General features: G+C 55.1%; 1 protein-coding gene across 1 annotated transcript in view; it reads left to right on the forward strand.

Annotated features, from left to right (window-relative positions):
• Positions 1-1,173: 1,173 nt before the first annotated feature.
• The window catches only part of YJEFN3 (YjeF N-terminal domain containing 3), a 93,472-nt gene continuing 76,454 nt past the window's right edge, over positions 1,174-18,191 (forward strand). The window contains exon 1 of the mRNA XM_078879258.1: positions 1,174-2,501. Coding sequence (XP_078735384.1) covers positions 2,443-2,501 — 59 coding nt within the window. The 5' untranslated portion in view covers positions 1,174-2,442. The remainder of the gene's footprint in view (positions 2,502-18,191) is intronic.

Genomic DNA, 18,191 nt, shown 5'->3' on the forward strand with positions numbered 1-18,191 from the left:
GTAGAGCGCCTTGACACAGCACGTGTAGAGCGCCTTGACACAGCCACGTGTAGAGCGCCTTGACACAGCACGTGCAGAGCGCTCTGTTTGGGGCGCTCTTCAGGGGCACGTTCCTGCAGCCTCGGAGCTTCAGTAGCTTGCCGGAGTCGCTGTGGCCGTGGGGCTGCGCGCAGGAGAAGCACAACTGGGGAAGGAGGAGGAGGGGCGGGGGGGAGGGCTGCCACCGTCCCCCGGCTCCTCCAGCTTTAGGCGCAGCTCCTGCATGGCGCGGAGCGACGTCCCGCAGCAGCTTCTCCCCGGCGAGCATGGAGCGGAGTCCCCTAGCGGTGCTGGCGATCTCAGCTGCGGTCTTCCACTTGGGCTGGTGGGGCCTGCACGAGGTGGAAGACTGTCCGCAGCCCTGCTGATGTGAGGCGTAGAGGCAGGGTCCTCTCTCCTCTGATTCCCTGGAAGAGGCCGTTGCAGAACAAGGGCTCGTTCAGGAACTGCGCGAGGTCGTAGTGCGCCACGCGCGTTCTGCTCCACTCGAAGCTCCGCCACGCGTCCAAGAGGCTCCGGTGATAACCTGGCAGCCTCGCTTAGTCGACCAGGCTCAGGTCCATCAGGAAGAGCTCCTGACCGTACCCCAGGCACCCCCCTGCATTCGTCATCAGGGTGAGGGCCGGAGACTTCCAGGGTAGCTCCTCCCGGTCGTACAGCAGCCGCCTGACTGCCATGAGCCTGAAGCTCGTGACCCTGGCGGTGACGTCCACCAGACCCTGGTCACCCTCACCCACCGGCAGGCAGAGAACGCCCGGCCTGAGCCAGTGCTTCCCATGCCAGACGAAGTGCGCGAGAGAGGGTGGGGAAGAGAGAGGGTGGGGGAAGAGGAATAGAGAGAGGGATGGGAAGAAAGAGAGGAAGGGGAAGAGAGGGTTGAAAAAAAAATAACGAAATGATGAACGAAGCAAAGTGCCGACTACACCGAGCATCTTCTTGTTTCCACTGATCGTAATAAAAAAATGAGGGTTGGGAAGAGAGAGAGGGATGGGAAGTGAGGGGAAGGGGAATAGGGTGGAAAAGAGAGAGAGGGTGGGGGGAGAGGGAGGGGAGAGGGCGGGTCCTGGTGCTGGGAGGATGAGAGGAGGAGGAGGAGGCGGGGTGGGGGGCAGGGGGTGGAGTTGTGAGTGCGGATCTCGGTTGGGTGGCGTTCGTGCCACTTCGCGTTTAGAGCGCAGAGCGAAGACCGCACGCTTACTGCTCAGAGCGACTCCGAGAGAGGTCCACACACACACAGAGAGATTCACACACACAGATTCACACACACAGAGATTCACACAGATAATCACACGTAAATTGTCACACAGACAGATTTACACACACAGAGAATCACACACACACAGACTCACACAGAGAATCACACGTAAATTGTCACACCGACTGATTTACACACACAGAGATACATTCACACAAATTCTCACAGATTCACACGTAGATTCACACACACACAGAGAGATTCACACAGAGAGAGAGATACAAAGACAAAGATACACACTTCGAGATTCACACAGACATACACGCAACGGCACACACAGAGTCACACGGAGACAGAGAGATAACACAGAGACACATCATAGAGACTCGGAGATAGAAATACGGCGAGAGGCTTAGACATTACACATACACGCAGAGGCACCCAGAGACGTAGAGAAACACACATAGAGCTACAGATACGCAAGGACACACAGGGACACGAGACAGAGAGTCGGGGACAAAGACACACACAGAGACCTAGAGAGACGCGCAGACACACACAGAGACACACAGACACACACACAGAGACCTAGAGAGACGCACAGACACACACAGAGACACACAGACACACACAGAGAGACACACAGACACACACACACAGAGACCTAGAGAGACGCACAGACACACACAGAGACACACAGACACACACACAGAGACCTAGAGAGACGCACAGACACACACGAACGCACAAAGACAAATTGCACAGACGCACATGAACGATACACCGGGAGGCAAGTGCTGTTAGCAATCACCTATTATTAGACAGACACGTGGCGTGTGCAGACACACAGACACATCGACGTGCACACAACACGCACAGACACACAAAAGGCACCAAGTGACGACGGCGCAGGTTACAAAAATAGACTTTGCTGAATTCGTCGAGTTTGCAGCCATCGCTGCGACAAACACCACCAACGGGACGGATATTACGAATTAAATAGTGTGCGCGCACACACACACACCACGCAGAGATACAGGCTGCATGCATACACATCGTGGAGTGTATTGATCTCGTAGACCACACCGCACACACACACACACCCGCGTCGCCGTGCGTGTGTGTCTTTGGTGGAGTCCTAATTGGTGAACTAAGCCAGGAATCGATTCGCTCGCTCGCTCGCTCGCCCACACAAGAGTCATTCAGCCATGGCGAGCGCGAACAACGGCAAGCAACGTGAGGAGTCGCCTGCCCTCAAGTTTATCAGGTGAGAGAGAGAGACCGCTGACAGCCGGCGCGTTCGTTCGCGAACTCATTCGCGAACTCATTCGCGTGCTCGTTCAACGCGCGCACGCGCGCCGCACGCTTTCACTCGTTCACTCGTTCACCTACTCGCTCACGGATTCACTCTCGTTCGTATGCACTCGCTCATTTGCTAATTCGTTCTCTCTCATTTATCCATTCGCGTAACTCGACGCGCTCACCAATTCACTCACTCACTCATTCACCCACTCGTCCATTCACTCATTCACTCACTCGTCCACTCACTCATTCACTCACTCGTCCATTCGCTAATTCATTCACTCACTCGTCCATTCACTCACTCATTCACTCACTCGTCCATTCACTCATTCACTCACTCGTCCATTCACTCACTCATTCACTCACTCGTCCATGCACTCACTCATTCGCTCACTCGTCCATTCACTCACTCATTCGCTCACTCGTCCATTCGCTCATTCATTCACTCACTCATCTATTCGCTCACTCACTCACTCACTCGTCCATTCGCTCACTCATTCACTCACTCGTCAATTCACTCATTCACTCACTCGTCCATTCACTCATTCACTCACTCGTCCATTCACTCACTCATTCACTCACTCGTCCATTCGCTCACTCATTCACTCGTCCATTCACTCACTCATTCACTCACTCGTCCATTCGCTCACTCATTCACTCACTCGTCCATTCACTCACTCATTCACTCACTCGTCCATTCGCTCACTCATTCACTCGTCCATTCACTCACTCATTCACTCGCCCATTCGCTCACTCATTCACTCACTCGTCCATTCGCTCACTCATTCACTCACTCGTCCATTCGCTCACTCATTCACTCGTCCATTCGCTCACTCATTCACTCACTCGTCCATTCGCTCACTCATTCACTCACTCGTCTATTCACTCACTCATTCACTCACTCGTCCATTCACTCACTCATTCACTCACTCGTCCATTCACTCACTCATTCACTCACTCATTCACTCACTCATCCATTCACTCACTCATTCACTCACTCGTCCATTCGCTCGCTCGCTCACTCATTCACTCACTCGTCCATTCGCTCACTCATTCACTCAACTGCGCCTGTTTAACGCAGGTGAGAGGCTGAGATCTCATGAGACCAGCGACGTCTCAGTTGCACGAGTGATCCGATGTTCATGCGTGGACTCACTCATTCGCTCACCCGTTCATGTATTAGCCGTCCGGCTTGCTAGCAGCATGCAGCTGCTGCTTGAGTAACAATCGCAGAATGAGTAACAGCAGCTGTTTGAGTAACGATCGCAGGAGTAACAGCAGCACGAACATCACGAGCAGCAGTAACAGCAGCTGCGTGAGTAAAAAAAAAATCGAAGAATCATCTTCATTTGCCCGCGGTCTTCATATACAACGAGCGGCATGGCCACTTTGTGAGCAGTCAGGCGGGCTCGTTCATCGGGGATCTACCGGACCCCGCCACCATAATGTGGAATTTCCTCCACTGAAAACGAACACAAAATCAATTCGACCTGTTGGCTTCGGAGCCTCAGCTTAATTAACCCCTCTGGGGTTAATTACTCTCCCTCTGTGTGTGTAGTGTGTGGTGTGTGTGTGTGGTGTATGTGTGGTGTGTGTGGGGTGTGTGGGGTGTGTGGTGTGTGTGTGGTATGTGTGTGGTGTGTGTGTGTTGTGTGGTGTATGTGTGGTGTGTGTGGGGTGTGCGGTGTGTGTGGTGTGGTGTGTGTGTGTGTGGTGTGTGTGTGGTGTGTGTGTGTGGTGTGTGTGTGGTGTGTGTGTGTCGTGTGTGGTGTGTGTGTGTGGTGTGTGTATGTAGTGTGTGGTGTGTGTGTGGTGTGTGTGGTGTGTGTGTGATGGTTCTGTATTGTCCGCTGCCACAAGAGTGGTGTCAGCGAGCCTATTAAGGCCGGCGACCTGCGCCGCGTCACCCCCCTAGGTCGACTCCGTGTGTGAGGCTGCGTCGAGCGCTGCAGAGCGACACGTCTTAAGTCGGCGGCGTTTCTTCACTCATTTCTAGAGGGGGTGGGTGGGTGGGGTGGTTAGGAGGAGGGCCACTTTCGCCGATAAGACATCGTGAGTGCGAGTGCCCACACTACATATTAAACCATTGTTGGGTTTGGCAGCAGCACGATGATGATGGGTGGTGGGGGGGGTCACTCGTGTGTTGTGTCGTGGGGGGGGTGTCACTCGTTGTGTGTCGTGGGGGGGGGGGTGTCACTCGTTGTGTGTTGTGGGGGGGGTGTCACTCGTTGTGTGTCGTGGGGGGTGGGGACACACCGCACGTCAGAGGCCGCACTAAAGGCCACCAGGGTCCGCACTTGCCCCGCGCTCCTGTAAGCCTTCCCGGGGAACCTTTGTCTTGTTGTGAGCAGCGTCCACGAGTTCGATTCCGACTCACGGCCAACACCCAGTGACGATTGTTTGCACCGGTCCTGTGCCTCCTCCCCTAGGTTGACTCGGCCTCAAATGAGCACCTGGTGCAATGTGTAAAAAAAAAAACATCGCCGCTTGGGGAGACAAAGGCGGCCGGGCGTGGTGCTGGCCACCCACCCGCTCGCGTGCCGTGGCGGCCTTCATCGGTGCTCGCTAACAGCACTTGCCCCAACAGTCTGTTAAGGCTACACGGGGGACTTTGTCTTGTTGTATATTGCTCGAGCACTATACCGCTTACACAACATGCGATGTGATGAACTCGCCTCGAGAGTTCGATTCCGGGCCACGGTTAACGTCAGTGGCCCGGAGTGAACGCCCCAGCTCCTCACCCCACCCCCTCCACCTCCAACCAATCCCCTTCACGAACGCGCCGAGACCAGCGTGGTGAAGTATGGCCCAGAAACCCCCACGACGAACCCCGACGCCACGCGGCGTGCAGGAGTCATTCATCCCCGCAGCACCCTCCTGCCGATCGTGCGGGGAGTGCTCAGGATTCCTGCGGTACGGGATGGGGTGTAGGGGGTAGTGCAATGTGCGCGGTGCAGGGTGTACGGTGTAGGGGGTAGTGCAGAGTGCAGGGTGTAGGGGGTAGTGCAATGTGCGTTGTGCAGGGTGTAGGGTGTGCGGTGTAGTGCAGGGTGTACGGTGTAGGGTGTGCCAATGTGCGCGGTGCAGGGTGTACGGTGTAAGGGGTAGTGCAGGGTGCAGGGTGTAGGGTGTGCCAATGTGCGCGGTGCAGGGTGTAGGGTGTAGGGGGTAGTGCAATATGCGTTGTGCAGGGTGTAGGGTGTGCCAATGTGCGCGGTGCAGGGTGTAGGGTGTAGGGGGTAGTGCAGGGTGTACGGTGTAGGGTGTGCCAATGTGCGCGGTGCAGGGTGTACGGTGTACGGGGTAGTGCAGGGTGCAGGGTGTAGGGTGTGCCAATGTGCGCGGTGCAGGGTGTACGGTGTAGGGGGTAGTGCAATATGCGTTGTGCAGGGTGTAGGGTGTGCCAATGTGCGCGGTGCAGGGTGTACGGTGTAGGGGGTAGTGCAATATGCGTTGTGCAGGGTGTAGGGTGTGCCAATGTGCGCGGTGCAGGGTGTACGGTGTAGGGGGTAGTGCAATGTGCGTTGTGTAGGATGTAGGATGTGCCAATGTGCGCGGTGCAGAGTGTACGGTGTAGGACTGTAGGGGGTAGTGCAATGTGCAGAGTGTACGGTGAAGGGTGTGCCAATGTGCGTGGTGCGTAATGTGCATGGTGTAGGGTACAGGCGGGTGCAATGTCCATGGTGTGCAAAGTGCAGGGCGTACGGTGCAGGGGGTGCCATGCGCAGGGTGTGTGCGTGATGTGCAGGGTACAGGGCGTGCACTGTGCCGGGCTCCCTTTAGGTTGACTCGGCCTAAACTGAGCACCTTGATGCGTCGTGGAAACAGCAGCGCGGGCCGGAAGGAGACGGAGGCGGCCAGCAGTGGTTCTTGCCCACGCTGTGGTTCAACAGTAGCACTTGGCCCCAACAGTGCGCACGGCTACCCGGGGAACTTGTCTCTTTTGTATTTAATTTTGCCTGTGTGTGGTGGGTGGGGAGCGATGGCGCAGTGGTTAGCACCCCGCGCTACGAAGCTGGGTGACCCGAGTTAGAGACTCCGCTCACGGCCACCAACACCCAGTGACGATGATCTGACCCGGCGGTCCTGGCTCTCCCCTAGGTCGACTCAGCCTCAAACGAGTACCTGGTGCTGTGTGTTGTAAACATGATCACCCCCCACCCCCAACCTCGTGTTGCGTGCCGTGCCAACTTTCACAGGTGCTTCTCGCCAACAGCACTTGCCCCAACAATCTGTTGAAGGCTATAAGGGGCGTGGAAGGGATCTTTGCCTGTGTATCGTTGTTGTTGCGCGCGCGTGCGTGCGTGCTGTGTGTGTGGTGTGTCCACACACACTCGCGCGCGTTGCACGGAGGAGTGCACTTAAGAAGCCACGGGCAAAATTACCTGCCGGATTAATTAGCAGATGCAGATTGCATTATTCATGCGCGACGCGGCGGCGAGCGCGTAGCTACTGGACAGCCACTCACGAAAACCCCCATTTGGGGGGGGCGGGGGGGGGCTCTACGATTTAATCATTTCGATTGAAACTCGCGGCCGAGACCACCTTGGGCCGTACGGGGTAGCTGCTTCCACCGGGGAGAGGGGGGCAGGTGACCTTCCAATGTGGATCTGAAAGTGATGGTGGCATCATTTTGTAAACCCCCCCACCCCCTCAACCCTCTCTATTGAAGACCGAAACATGAAGACGTGTTCACGATTTCGGGCTGATCGTCTGATGATGCTGCTGCTGGTGATTGCTGTTGTTGTTGTTGTAATTACCAGCGAAACGTCACAGTACTCGAATTAGTGGGCGCCCCTGCAGTGGCTATGAGATGCTAACTACCTCGCCTGGTATACAGGAGGTCGTGGGTTCGATCCCGACCCTGACGCCTGCTGCTGTATATTTGGAGTTTGCGTGTCTCTCTCCCCGTGGTCGCGTGGATTTTTCTCCGGGTCCTCCGGTTTTTTTCATACACATTTAGAAACATGCGTTTAGAGTGTTTGCCCACCAAAAAAAAACCTTTTGTACAGATGAGATTCTATTCTTGTATGTTGATCTTCTTTCACACTGTACGTAGCCAAACGTGCTAATTGGAGGTGCTATTGTAATGACAATAGAGCCAGCATGCGGTGTGAGGGGACTAGTGGCCACGGGAGGTAATGGCAGGGGAGTCAGCCTGCAGTGCGAATGGACTAGTGGCCACGGGAGGTAATGGCAGGGGAGTCAGCCTGCAGTGCGAATGGACTAGTGGCCACGGGAGGTAATGGCAGGGGAGTCAGCCTGCAGTACGAATGGACTAGTGGCCACGGGAGGTAATTACAGGGGAGTCAGCCTACAGTGCGAATGGACTAGTGGCCACGGGAGGTAATGGCAGGGGAGTCAACCTGCAGTACGAATGGACTAGTGGCCACGGGAGGTAATTACAGGGGAGTCAGCCTGCAGTGCGAATGGACTAGTGGCAACGGGAGGTAATGATAGGGGAGTCAGCCTGCAGTACGAATGGACTAGTGGCCACGGGAGGTAATGGCAGGGGAGTCAGCCTGCAGTGCGAATGGACTAGTGGCCACGGTAGGTAATTACAGGGGAGTCAGCCTGCAGTAGGAATGGACTCGTGGCCACGGGAGGTAATGACAGGGGAGTCAGCCTGCAGTGTGAATGCACTAGTGGCCACGGGAGGTAATGGCAGGGGAGTCAGTTGTGAGTGCGAAGGGACTGGTGGCTACGGGAATGATCAAGAAGGGAGCCGTGGTCAGGCGACGGAAGAGCACGGTAGAGTCTGCCGGTGGAGCGAGCGTCCAGAATCAGCGAGAATGATCGAGAAAGGGGGCGTGGCCTCGTGCTGGTATACAAGGGGGAGATGCGGTGGGACCTCCGCCCGATGTCAAATGAAACGCGTCTTCAATAAAGTGTCATCTCAAGAGAAGTGTGTCAAGTCGTCGTTACACTCTGATGGCAGTAAGTGTGTCCAGGGAGCTGAATGCCAACATCCGAGGTTTGCTCGCCACAACGAGAGGAGGGCTTCAAGAGAGAGGGAGAGAGAGTTTGCGGACTTTGTTTTGTGTTGCCCTTCCCTCACACCTCCAATTAGTACGGATGGCTACGTACGGTGCGAAAGAAATTCAACATACATACATAGGGAGACAAACGTCCCCAGTATAGCCTGTTAGGGCAAGTGCTGTTTAGTGAGTAACGCCCGATTAAGGGCGGCACGTAGACACATACACGGCGCATAGTCGCCCTTTAAAATGCGCTTCTGCGGCCGTCTGGAACGCTCTTCCTCGCGATATTAGGACGCCACTGGAGCTATCCACTTTTTACTGGTAGGAACCCACTGGTTCCACCAGCCCACAGAGGATTATTGTGTCCGTCCGTCATGCAGGGAGGGGCTGGGTGGGGAGGGAGGGGCTGGGTGGGGAGGGGCTGGGTGGGGAGGGTGGGGCTGGGTGGGGGGTGGGAGGGGTAGGGCTGGGTGGGGAGGTGCTGGTCACCCCGTGGTGCCCTTATAAAACTCAACGTTTAACCTACTCACGCCGGCTTGTGCCCGCCCTCACAGTCGGCCATATTTGCGGAATACACGACGCCGCCGTTGACCCTGGCCATTGACCGAGCAACCCAACGTTCCTACCAGCTCCCTCCGCAGGAATGTGTTAAATCGTCGTCTAGATTGAATAACTCGATTGTCTTTAGAACTGCTTTGTGTGTGTGTGTGTTACAGCACTTTCCCCAAACAGTCTGTTAAGGCTATACGGGGGATCTTTGTCTTTTTACTGGTGAAGTGATCGGGTCTCGAGTACCGGCTCCAATGTTCACCCCCACGCAGAGGTCGACCCTGGTGCGGCCGGGTACGGGTACGGGTGGGCCGTGAGTCACTGGTGAGTAACCGTTTGTCACTCATTTCCCAACGTCTTGTCTCTTCTCACAATTCAAGTTCCTAGAATCAACCCACCCGCGCCTGCAACATGGCTTCATCCCAGAGTTCGCAATCGGGTACCCGATACCCGTACCCTACCCGATACCCGGCCGGGTACGGGTAGGGTACGGGTATCGGGTACCCGGTTGTGACCTCTGCCCCCACGCGCCCCTTGCTTGCTGCCACTGACGTGGAGCCGAGACCGGAGGGAGGAAACAAACCGGTTCACCGCGAGTTCGTAGCGCCTGTGCGCTAACCGCTGCGCCACCGCTCCTCCACCCGGGTTTTGGCAGGGGGGGAGCGGGAGAGTTTTGTGCGTGGGCGGAACAGTCGGATGAACTCCCCGTCTCTCTCTCTCGAGATGCCTTTCCCAAAGTTTGCCACGGAAACAGACTGCGCTTTGCCGTGGCCCTTTTACAGGCGCGGTGAGCAAAGTGCAGTCAGTGGGCGAGCGCCTCTTAAGGTCGGTTCACGAGGAGTGGGGGGGGGATGTTTGTGGACAGAACCACAAAGCTCCCCCGGGTAGCCTGTAACGGACTGCTGGGGCAAGTGCTGTTAGCGAGGAACTGCGCACGAGGGGGTGGGTGGGTGACACCGCGCCCGGCCGCCTTTGTCTTCCCAGTGGCGATATTTACGTGCTCATTTGAAGCTGAGTCGACCTAGGGGAGGAGGCCCAGGACCGGTTCAGATGATCGTCACTGGATGTTGGCCGTGAGAGGGAATCGAACCCGGCCCGCTGGTCTCGTAGCGCAGCGCTCCCCACATTTCCCCCGACCGCCTTAGTCTCTCCAGTGCCAATGTTCACAGCCTCACACACCCAGCGATGGTTCACGCAATGCTGATTCCAACGAGGGGAAGGGCAATCATGCTCGCCAGTTGCCCAGAATCGAACTCCTGATTCTGGGTGCCTTTGCGCACCACTGCGCCTAAGCTGGCTCGCTCGCTCGCTTTTGTGCTGAGTCGACCTAGAAGTGAACGTAGCAGCCACGGCCCCACAAATACAAAGACCCCCCCCCCCCCAATAGACTGCACGTTTGTCTTACCCAGTGCTGATGTTTGCTGAACAACGCAACGGGTACTCAATTGAGGCTGAGTCGACCTAGGGGGAGAGAGGCCGAGGGCTGCTTCAGATAATCGTCGCCGCTCTCGACCGTGAGCCGGCAATCGAACCCGGGGTTGTCGCCGGGTTTCGTAGCGCAACGTGCTAACCGCTGCGCCACCGCTCCCCCCCTCTAATTCCACCACCACCACCAGCACCCTCGAGCCAGCCCCCATTACCCCCTCCCCCCAACCACCACTTGCCCCCCGCGCCCCTCCCCCATTCGCCCCTCCCCCCAACCACCACTTGCCCCCCGCGCCCCTCCCCCCATTCGCCCCTCCCCCCAACCACCACTTGCCCCCCGCGCCCCTCCCCCCGTGCCCCTCCCCCCGCGCCCCTCCCCCCAACCACCACTTTGCCCCCCGCGCCCCTCCCCCCAACCACCACTTGCCCCCCGCGCCCCTCCCCCCATTCGCCCCTCCCCCCAACCACCACTTGCCCCCCGCGCCCCTCCCCCCCACCACCACTTGCCCCCCGGCCCCTCCCCCCAACCACCACTTGCCCCCCGCGCCCCTCCCCCCATTCGCCCCTCCCCCCAACCACCACTTGCCCCCCGCGCCCCTCCCCCCCACCACCACTTGCCCCCCGGCCCCTCCCCCCAACCACCACTTGCCCCCCGCGCCCCTCCCCCCATTCGCCCCTCCCCCCAACCACCACTTGCCCCCCGCGCCCCTCCCCCCCACCACCACTTGCCCCCCGGCCCCTCCCCCCAACCACCACTTGCCCCCCGCGCCCCTCCCCCCATTCGCCCCTCCCCCCAACCACCACTTGCCCCCCGCGCCCCTCCCCCCAACCACCACTTTGCCCCCCGCGCCCCTCCCCCCAACCACCACTTGCCCCCCGCGCCCCTCCCCCCATTCGCCCCTCCCCCCAACCACCACTTGCCCCCCGCGCCCCTCCCCCCAACCACCACCTGCCCCCTGGCCCCTCCCCCCGCTGCACGCCGCATCTTTATCTCGAGTCAGCAGGCGCGGCTCGCATCCGTGACGCGGCCCACGGTGGCGCGTCACGGTCGCTGTGTGTGTCACGTGTGTGTGTGTCTACAGCATGTAGTGTGTGTGTGTCTACAGTGTGTAGTGTGTGTGTGTCTACATGTAGTGTGTGTGTAGTGTGTGTGTCTACAGTGTGTAGTGTGTGTACAGTGTGTAGTGTGTGTCTACAGTGTGTGTGTCTACAGTGTGTAGTGTGTGTGTGTCTACAGTGTGTAGTGTGTGTACAGTGTGTAGTGTGTGTGTGTCTACAGTGTGTGGTGTGTGTGTCTACAGTGTGTAGTGTGTGTGTCTACAGTGTGTGGTGTGTGTGTCTACATGTAGTGTGTGTGTGTCTACAGTGTGTAGTGTGTCTACAGTGTGTAGTGTGTGTGTGTATACAGTGTGTAGTGTGTGTACAGTGTGTAGTGTGTGTGTGTACAGTGTGTAGTGTGTGTGTGTCTACATGTAGTGTGTGTGTAGTGTGTGTGTGTACAGTGCGTAGTGTGTGTGTGAGTCACTGATAATCGTGCCCCAATCACGTTATTGCGAATGAGTGAACCGTGGCCGTGGCAGATGCAGCTACCGATTTTACAAACGGAGCACACAGCGGGGATCGCCTTGGGTCCACTGCCGTGCACAGTGACACACACATTGTGAGTCTGTGGGTCTCTGTGTGAGTCTGTGGGTCTCTGTGTGAGTCTGTGGGTCACATTGTGAGTCTGTGGGTCTCTGTGTGAGTCTGTGGGTCTCTGTGTGAGTCTGTGGGTTTCTGTGTGAGTCTGTGGGTTAATGTGTGAGTCTGTGGGTCACATTGTGAGTCTGTGGGTCCCAGTGTGAGTCTGTGGGTCTCTGTGTGGGTCTCTGTGTGAGTCTGTGGGTCTCTGTGTGAGTCTGTGGGTCTCTGTGTGAGTCTGTGGGTCCCGGTGTGAGTCTGTGGGTCTCGGTGTGAGTCTGTGGGTCTCGGTGTGAGTCTGTGGGTCTCTGTGCGGGTCTGTGGGTCTCTGTGCGGGTCTGTGCGAGTCTGTGGGTCTCTGTGTGAGTCTGTGGGTCTCTGTGTGAGTCTGTGGGCCTCTGTGTGAGTCTGTGGGTCACATTGTGAGCCTGTGGGTCTCTGTGTGAGTCTGTGGGTCCCGCTGTGAGTACGTGGGTCTCTGTGTGAGTCTGTGTCTGTGTGAGTCTACCGCTGTCTGTGTGGTCTCTGTGATGAACTCAAGGTCACTGTGCGCGTTCCCCCTCGGGCACGAATAATTCGAGTCACACTCGGCGTGCTCTCAAACCAGCAGCTGGATTCACAACTTAGGCGATGATTTCGAGCTGCTACTCAATTAACAACCATTCGAGGAAGCGGTTACGGACGTTTTATCCGTGTTGAATTAGCCTCCGTGTATATATGTAGAAACGCGCGTGTGTGTAATACCACGTGCTCAATTAAGGCCGAGTCGAGGGGAGGGCATGGATATGTTTCAGATATCGCTCGCCGCTGATGTTAGCCGTGCGCGCGTTTTCGCACACAAAGACAAATATCCCCCGTATAGCCTTCGGCAGACTGTTGGGGCAAGTGCTGTTAGCGAGCACCTATGAAGGCCGACACGGTACACGAGGGGGTGGATGGCCAGCACCACGCCCGGCCGCCTTTGTCTCCCCAGTAGCAGATGCTTACACCACACTGGGAACTAATTTCAGTGACACGACCTAGGGGAGGCTGGTCCAGAGAAATTGTCACTGGTGTTTCGCACAACAACAACAACAACCACCATTCGCCACTAAGTGGCGGTGACGTCACTACGACGCTTGTGCCAGGCCATGTGCACCTTGAGGCCACGTGAAGTGTCGAACGCCCGCTGGCAGGAGGTCACGGGGCAGACCCAGCAGGTGCCACGGGTGGATTGTGTGCTTGTTTCGCACGCACGCATTTTGCCATTCACCCGGACTTCCGATTAGCACGGTTGGCTAGTACGGTGCGAAAGAAGTTCTACGTACATACGTGAGGCGTGCGTGCGAACACGAATTCAAAGTCTGTGTGCGTTAAAAAAAAATATTTAAAATATAAAACGTAATAAAAAATATTTCCTCTTTTTAATGGAGAAGAAAAAAATGCCTCTTCAATCAAGTAACAATTTAACCATGGTTATGAATCACTATTTCAATTCCCCCCTCCATAATCACACCGGGGGTTAGTGCTGAATCAGCAAAACAAGAACATATATAAAATCGCTTCCCAAGATAGCATTTAAAGTTTGTGCGATTTGTGATGATTAAACAAAACAAAAAACCTGGCAACTTGTGTACAGAAACTAATTTAAGAAATAAAATCCGTGCAAGCGCATGGACTCTGCAATTGGGTTGTATCGTTTCTGAGGGTTTAAGTTGTGGGTGCGGGCGCACTACTTTTATGATAACAACAACAAAACAACAACAACATAACAACAACAAAACAACAACAACAAAACAACAACAAAACAACAACAAAGCAACAACAAAACAACAATAACAAAACAACAACAGTATCCGCGTACTTCCAAATAGTTCATCTTTGCGCTCTGGGTTTTATATCTGTAGGTGTTCAGCAAATAATGAACCCTTTTGATGAATGTGGCGAGGCGTCAGCCTCAGTTCTCCATGAGCAACACGACTCTCACCCCCCCCCCCCTCCAGGACATGTCTTCGCGGAAGTTATCCCATAAAGAATCCATCTCTAATAGGAGAATCGTGGATTGAGGGGATGAATGATCGGAGTCGGAATAACACATTCCTGCGGAGGGAGCTGGTAGGAACGTTGGTTTGCTCGGTCAATGGCCAGGGTCAACGGCGGCGTGGTGTATTCCGCAAATTTGCCCGACTGTGAGGGCGGGCACAAGCCGGCGTGAGTAGGTTAAACGTTGAGTTTTATAAGGGCACCACGGGGTGACCAGCCCCTCCCCACCCAGCCCCACCCCACCCTCCCCACCCAGCCCCTCCCCACTCAGCCCCACCCAGTCCCTCCCCACCCAGTCCCACCGCTCCCACCCAGCCCTACCCAGCCCCTCCCCACCCTCCCCACCCAGCCCCACCCAGCCCCACCCCTCCCACCCAGCCCCTCCCCACCCTCCCTTCCCCACCCAGCCCCACCCTCTCCTCCCCACCCAGCCCCTCCCCACCCTCCCCTCTCCACCCAGCCCGACCCCTCCCATTTTTGGATGCACGACGGACGGACTGACACAATAATCCCCTGTGGGCTAGTGGAACCAGGTGGTTCCTACCAATATTATTTTAAACTGCAGGAGGAATCCGATGAGCTATGAAGCTCTTTGCTTGTTTGTTTAATGTCCAATCGGGGCACAGGGTCAGAACGTCACAAAAAAAATCAATGCAAAGACGCGACATGAGTGCAAAGTATAGGGGAGATAAACAGATCACTTAAAAATCTACAAATACAACGACGTTGATTTTATGTTTCACCTTACAAGGTAACGCTCACGGAAGGTATATGAACTTCTTTGAAGGAAGCGATCTGGCCACGAGTGATGGCTCAACAAACGTGGCTTATCGCCACGTCGACATTTATAGCAACAAAATAATTGCCGTGTCTACCGCGGGTTATTTTCGCCCCCCGAGCACAAATTATCGTCTGAAATCAAAAAATTTTTTTAATGGATTTGACTGGTTCAGTTCCTTTGCTCTTTCTGCTTTTAGATTCCTTCATTTGCATCTACACACACGCACAAAATGTAGTGTGTGCAGTGCATACTGCAAAAACAAAGATCCCCCGTGTAGCCTTAACAAACTGTTTGTGGCAAGTGCTGTTAGCGACCAGCACTAGGGCTGAACGATTTTGGGGAAAATATCTAATTGCGATTTCCTGACAGATATTGCGATTTGATTTGCGATTACATTTTTTTTAAAGTCAAGCTTCAGTTCAATATTCACTGTGTAATAGATTTAAAACGTGTGATGGAGCATTGCCACATGATGCCATCAAAATATGAACTGCTCTATATATTCTAATGCAAGGATGAGAACTTAAAATAAATGAATTGCTTCCAACATGTTCTCATGAAAATGTCTTAATTGAACTAGAAAAATAAAACATAGAACAATTGTTAAGTTAAATAAATAAAGTTATTATTATAATAATAATAAAACAATTCCAATAAGAAAGTAAAAGGACTTTTCAAATCGTAAAAAAATCGCAGCCTTTGCAATTTACCAATCGCATTGTTTCAAGTTGCGATTTCGATTTGAAATCGATTCATCGTTCAGCCCTAACACACACACAGAGACAGAGACACGCGCGCGGTCCACACCCGTCCACCCACACGCCCCGCTCCCCTCTGCCCCGACAACACCAACCGAGGGGTGTACGATGCTTCCTTGACAATGTCGCTTCCTCTGGGCGACACGACCAGACGGGCGGTGGCTCACGAAGCTTGCCGAGGGGAAGGCTGACGTGTGAATCGCGGACACGCGCGCGCACGCACGCAACCGCAGACCGGCGTGCGCAGTCCCTCCACTGCTGGGTGAATGCCCTGGCCGTGATGTTGGATGTGGTTGGGGAGGAGGGTGGGAAGTGATTTGTCGTCGACAACATCGTGCGTTCCTGCCGCCGTAGCGATCAGACCCGCTCAGAAACAGCGGCGAATCGGTGGGGGGGGGGGGGGTGACCGCCCCGGGCCCTGCGTTTTGGGGGGCGTGTGCGCTTCGACGTCACGGCTCTCAGTAGCAGCTGCATCGCCACCACATTTTAACGGTTTGTGTGCGGCATGCGTCTTACTTTCCAGCGCGTCTTGTAATGATCGGGAGAACGTGGTGAATGTGTAGTGCAGTGATTCACAGACACTAGTAGGAGGTATTCTCTTTTATTCCAGCCTTCGCAGCCTTAGGGGATAACCACACACCGGCTCGGGACAACCAACACGCTGCCAGACCCACAACTTGAGGAGGGTGAAGATCACGACGACGCCGACGGCACCACGAGTTCCACTCCAGCTCGCAGCAGCCCCGATTGCGAGTCGGAGCTCGTCCTTTTATCCTCCCCGGCGTGGCCAGGCTCCGCCCACGGTCCCGCACCCTTCTGGATCCCTCCAGATGGCTCCGTGCCTTGCCCACAGGTCCAAGTGGTAGAACGGGCTGCTACCCCTAATTCCATTATTTACAATCTTCCAGCGGCACGCGCTCCAGTGACTCGTCCCATGTCACTACATGTGTCTCTCCTGCCACGATGATTTGGTTGGGTTGGGAGGAGGGTGGGGAGGGTAACGTTATGATATTTATTAACGAGACAATATAAAAAAAAACCTAAGAGTATGAATCCTTGCAGTCACGAAAGCTTCAAATCTAGAATTAATAGCCTCTACGGGGAGGAATTTCACCTATCTGTTAGAGTTTTTAACAGACGACGAGACAAGAAGTCACAGCGTCTCGAGACGCTGGCCTTCCTAAATCTAGCTGTGACGGTCCCACCTGATGACGGAGACTTGTGTTGCCTCCGAAACGTCGTGATTTATTATTTTATTTCATTTCTATTATTACTTTTATTATTTTTTATTTTATTTTTTACCTACATGACTTTACCGAAAAAGAAAAAAAACCTAAGAGTATGAATCCTTGCCGTCACGAAAGCTTCAAATCTAGAAATATCAAGTGCTGATTCTGCCCGATGCAAATCATACACTTATGTCACGCGGCAGTGTACAATGCATTGCTGTGTCTGCGCTTAGCTTATTAATAGGAGAGAGTGAGCGAGAGTGCGGGCGGGTGAGCGAGCCAGCGAGCGAGAGGGCGAACGACAGAGTGATGGAGCGTGTGAGTGAATCTGTGAGATAGTAAAGTGAGTAAGTTACAAAGTGCGCTGCGTGGATGAGTGAGGCGTCGATAGCTACGGGGTTGGATTGGACGAATGAGTGGTTGCGTAAAAAGCGATTTCGTGAGTCCTTGACCTCGGATCAAAGTCCGGAATTGAACTCGGCTTCGCAGGAAAATAACCGTGCCACCATTCATCCAGTTGATACAAGACAAAGATCCCCCGTATAGCCTCAACAGACTGTTGGGGCAAGTGCTGTTAGCGAGTAGCACCTGTGAAGGCCGGCACGGCACACGAGGGGGGTGGGCTGGCCAACACTACGCCCAGGACCGCTTCAGATAATCGTCACCGGTGTTGTGCCGTGAGCGGGATTCGAACCCGGCGAGCCAGGTTCGTAGCGCAGCGCGCTAACCGCTGCACCACCGCTCTCCGCAACTACACACACGCACGTATACACCACAGACGCGTCCGCACTCTACTGACGGCTGCTCTGTGCTTCCAGTGTTCAGAGGCCTGCTTAAGGCGTGGCTCTGGCTGGAGCACGCCATGTACCACACACACGTTGGTGATGTGCACGTCTTATTCGAACGCTGGGGAGCCGGAAAGGCCCTCTGCACCAGCGTGGACGGCACCCTCATGTTCACCTTCTGAAGCGCTCGCTCGTCACCGTGGCGTGCGCGATGACACCACAACCACCACGTGGCTTTTCTTTTGTATTGTGCGCGGTGCTTTCAGCGCCACAGCGCGTGGATTTGTAACGATTTGTTTTATTTTTGTGTTGCTGGTGACTTTGTGTATTTCATATTGAAATCGCCTCCAGTGCTTTTGCTGCTGGCGGCAATAAAAGTTGTTTAAAAGTCAAAGTCTACTGCACGCTGTACACGGAGAGCCGCATACATTCACAGGGACACAAT

The sequence above is a fragment of the Lampetra fluviatilis genome, chromosome 53 (assembly GCF_964198595.1).
Source record: "Lampetra fluviatilis chromosome 53, kcLamFluv1.1, whole genome shotgun sequence".
NCBI lineage: Eukaryota > Metazoa > Chordata > Hyperoartia > Petromyzontiformes > Petromyzontidae > Lampetra > Lampetra fluviatilis.